The following is a 3,998-nucleotide window of genomic DNA, read 5'->3' on the forward strand; positions in this document are numbered from 1 at the left end:
GTCCTGACGCATAATATCACGAGCCTTCGCTGCAGGCACTGACCGGCATAACAAAGGTTTAGTAGGAGAAACAACAAGTACCAGATCAGGTTCGAAAGTCTCTCTTAACAATACAAATAAAATTAAAATCAGCGCGGAAGACGACCGCTAGGGAGAAATGCAGTCTTGCCAAGCATCCATTCAGCATTGCGTATCATTCACACAGGCCATGATGCTCGGCACGTTCTTGTCTACCGCGCAACGGAAGGCAAAGCCGAAGTAGGGGCTTAGCTTCTGGGGCTCGTTCACCAGCTGCCTGCAATTCCTATCGGTGCTGCACCGGAAGTAAGCTTAGCGGGCGTAAAAGAACTGCGCCTTGGATATCTGGTACAGGCTCCAGGCAGGCTTCAGTTGGAACCAGTCGGCCGCAGTCATGGCGCCCGACAGCGCCCCCACAACGGCCGCGGCGATGTGCACGCCCATCGCTGACACGAGCACACCTCTCTCGCCGTACAGAGCCCGTCCTGATGTCCGCCTTCCCATGCACTTGCTGGAAATAATTGACAAGGAACAATACGAAACACGGGTGAGTCCAACGTTGCATCCGTGTGCGAGATCGTAATGCCTGGAAGTGGTTATATTGGATAAGTGCTCGCAATCTCTTGATTTTTTCACAAACCAAGATTCAGATATTTTAATGACAAGTGGCTGTCGACACAGTATAAATCTAGACAACATCAGGGCTTTTGACAAATTCTGCCAAACTAAGCTAACCAGGACGACCTAATACAACGATCCCACTAAACAGTTTGGACGAAACAGCGTTCTCAGTTGGAGTTGATCCAACTGGACTTGCCCTACGCCCTGCTAGTCGTCCTGGTCGCTAAGTTGGTAGAAACACTTCCCGGAAAGACTGTGTTCCCAGGGTTCGGTTCATGGATGAGGACAAATATTTTAACTAAGAAGCTTCTGAGAAACTTCCTTTTGCAGCCGTACGGTTGCGCTCAGGCGGATGGTGCCGAGGCGGACGCACGAGACACTGGGTCGCCTCCCACACTGTTACCATTGCCTCTCCCTCATCTGCTTTAAAAAGGAGAGGGAGATTTCTCTCTCTACACTGTCCTCTCAATCTTTCTTCCTCTTTCTTTTCCCGCTTTCCCTCTGTACTTTCTCAAAATGAGGAGGAGGAGGAGGAGGAGGAGGAGGAGGAGGAGGAGGAGGAGGAGGAGGAGGAGGAGGAGGAGGAGGAGGAGGAGGAGTTCTTTATGCTCACATTGCTAACTGCCAGCCAAGGCAGGTGGAAAGTCGCGGATGGCGCTGCGAACGCCAACGACGAAGAGCGAACGCTTTAAAACGAGAATGGCGATAGGAATGAAGCCGAAATGGGCGGCTCTACTCCATCCTGAGTGCTAACTATAACAGAACTCTTCTTAGAAACCGCTTGCAATTTTAAGAGCGCCCTCTCATTGCACTTGTGAAATATGGTCCGCCCTTTGCCTACGTTTGCGCCATGTTTAAATCAGACTCTTGCAAAAAGCGGAAGCTTGCAGCGCTAGGCAACGCACATAGAAGTCCATTTTATGGAGCTGAAATTCTAAATATAAAGTTCAACGAGAGCTATTAGTTGCATTCACGTGGTACCTTAATGGTAGCGAGACTGATGCCGTCTGTGTGTTAATTTCTCCCCGCAGGCGAAAAAAGACCTAGTATGATTTCACTACTGAGCATAAAGAATATAATAGTGTGTTAGCGCTGCAGTGCCCATCGCATATTTCGCCCACGTATGTTTAGCCGAAGCCTCTGGCACGAGGGTGGGCAGGTATCAACCTATCCACGGGGTTGCAAGCAATTCCTGCCAGCAGGCTTTATAGCCAACTATGCAAAAAAAAAAGTCATGACAAACACCCAATGGCCGCGAGTGGGTTTCGAAATCGCAGCGGCTCGAATAGATCAGCTTCACTGGCAACTCCATTAGACCCCTACGTCGTCGCCGGAGCCGAGCATCTCGCGTGTTTCACTGCCAGACTTTCGCGCCGTGTTTTCGGGGTCTTCATCAGCTTCCATCCGTGCGCTGTGGATACGGGTTACTTCGCCATCGCATTGCCCCCTTAAACCGAGCCCCGAAACAAAACCTAAACTCAAGTTCACCTAAATCGCATTTGGCTTAATCACCTTAAATAGACCGTCATTTTTTTTTTGGCAGTTACATCTTGCTCTGATTTCAGAAGCGTTGGCGGAAAAGTAGCTTGTGAAACAGATACCGCTTTAAGATGGCAAGGGCACTATGGCGCCTACAATGTGGCAACGCCCTCAGTAAATTTTGGCGATGTGTTTTGAGAGGCATTAGCTCATGTCTTTTCTCTTGGTTATAATGAGCCAACGTGCAATATCAAGCGCGAAGGTGCAGGCCAGTTGCACGTACAGCAACCTCCCTCCTCCTATTTCTTTTTTTTTTTGATGGCACAGGAACTTTTCGCTTTTGCACTGGGGCTGAGTTGCCATGGGTACCAATGTACACGGCTCGTCAAACGTTTCCAGGCCATACGGTCTGGTTTTGAGCAGTATACCGGGCACTTGCAACGCGTATGAAGCTGCTAAGACCCTCAGAAGTAAGACTCCCCCTCAACGTCCACAGAGTTTGAGCTTCGCGTGTGTCGTAAATGCCTCGCTACAAGTCTCGCAGTCAGTCCCTGTGGCATAATAACTTTCAGCCAGCCCGGTACATCATTGCTCGAAAGTATTCGTGCAGCTGGGTTCGCTAATGAACCGTTTAGCGGACCACTCACAGTACCGTCTAAGAAACAAATCTCTAGACCACGAAGCAAATTCTCGATCGAATTCACTAAACCACTTAATTTAAAACCCTTTAAGAATTTTACCAATCCGGTGGCTCACCAGTAAGTCGTTAGCCACTTCTTCTTGCACGTAGCGTTGCGCGATGGCGTTCTTGCAGATGTACGCGAAGAAGTCGCGACAGGGCGACACGCTGCTGTCGATGACGGCGAACAGCTGGGCGGCCTCGCGAGGGCAGCAGAAGGGGGCACCGGGGCCATTTTTCCCGCCCGCTGGGGGAGGCTGGCTGAGGACCATCCAGACGAGGGCGACGACAGCGATCCACAGCCCGCCAGCGACAACTGCGATCGTGGGCGCCTTTCTGCCTCCAGGACGCGACGGCGGAGGAGCCGGGAGGTTTCCGTCAGTGGGAAGCCTGGCTACCCCTGCCGGGTTGGCAGCTTCCATCTTCTTCTTTCTTGTCACGGGCTGGCCTTGCGCGTGCCTGCCCGATGAGCTTTGGAACCAGTTCTTTTTAAGCGAGATTTATTGCCTCAGGGCATCAATGATGGGTGAAGGTGTGGTGAAAGATGTAGTAATGATTAAATTAATGAAAAAAGTCTAGCCACGCTATCACTGTACCACAAGTTCTTTTACTCATCACTTAACCGTGCCCCTTACATCACGCCAGCATCATACATTTCTCATCGCACTAGCCACACGCTTCAAGTTTTTCGCCCACGTGCCCGAACTGTTACTTTTTCAGCCTCCTTCTTCCCACGTGCAGCTAAGGATTGGAACGGCCTTCCCCAGCACATCGTCGACATCACCTGTCCTTCATCATTTGCAAACAATCTGAACAACATTTTTTGTTCATGATCACTAATGGCATTGTTTTGTGCCTTTTCCTGCTAATCCCACCCCTTATGTAATACCCCGCGAGGGGTCTTTAAGGTAATAAAATGAAATGAAAATGAAAAATTAAGTCCGGTAGAGAGCGATGGTATGGTCCCTGCGTCCAGGCAATATATGAAGCAGGTTGCTTGCTGAAAGACCCGCTACCTTCAGGTGCCGGATCCTTGTAAGCTTGAGAGCAGGGCATTCCCACAGTAAATGGTGAATGTCAGCTTCAATGACCTCCCGTTTACATATCGGACACCCGGCTCGAGGAAAGAGATCTCGGTACTGAGGCTACTTCCGAATGCCGGCAGGTGTGAGGGCAACCCCGACCCGGATCCTCCTAAGAG

General features: G+C 50.4%; 1 protein-coding gene across 1 annotated transcript; it reads right to left on the reverse strand.

The window, feature by feature from the left end:
* Positions 1-298: 298 nt before the first annotated feature.
* On the reverse strand, positions 299-3,185 carry LOC144096922 (uncharacterized). Its single transcript, XM_077629736.1, has 2 exons — positions 2,875-3,185; positions 299-529 (listed from the first exon to the last, which is right to left on the reverse strand). The coding sequence occupies exons 1-2, from the start codon at positions 3,030-3,032 to the stop codon at positions 331-333; spliced, it is 357 nt and encodes a 118-aa protein (XP_077485862.1). The 5' UTR covers positions 3,033-3,185; the 3' UTR covers positions 299-330.
* Positions 3,186-3,998: the final 813 nt, after the last annotated feature.

Source organism: Amblyomma americanum, chromosome 7, assembly GCF_052857255.1.
Source record: "Amblyomma americanum isolate KBUSLIRL-KWMA chromosome 7, ASM5285725v1, whole genome shotgun sequence".
In the NCBI taxonomy this organism is placed as follows: Eukaryota; Metazoa; Arthropoda; class Arachnida; order Ixodida; family Ixodidae; genus Amblyomma; species Amblyomma americanum.

What these genes read in the sequence shown, in the direction of transcription:
- LOC144096922 (XM_077629736.1), bottom strand. Translation starts at nt 3,032, where the DNA reads ATGGCCCCGGTGCCCCCTTCTGCTGCCCTCGCGAGGCCGCCCAGCTGT. An exon ending in AAGTGGCTAACGACTTACTG is followed by an intron (nt 530 to 2,874) that starts GTGAGCCACCGG and finishes AATTATTTCCAG; the next exon opens with CAAGTGCATGGGAAGGCGGA.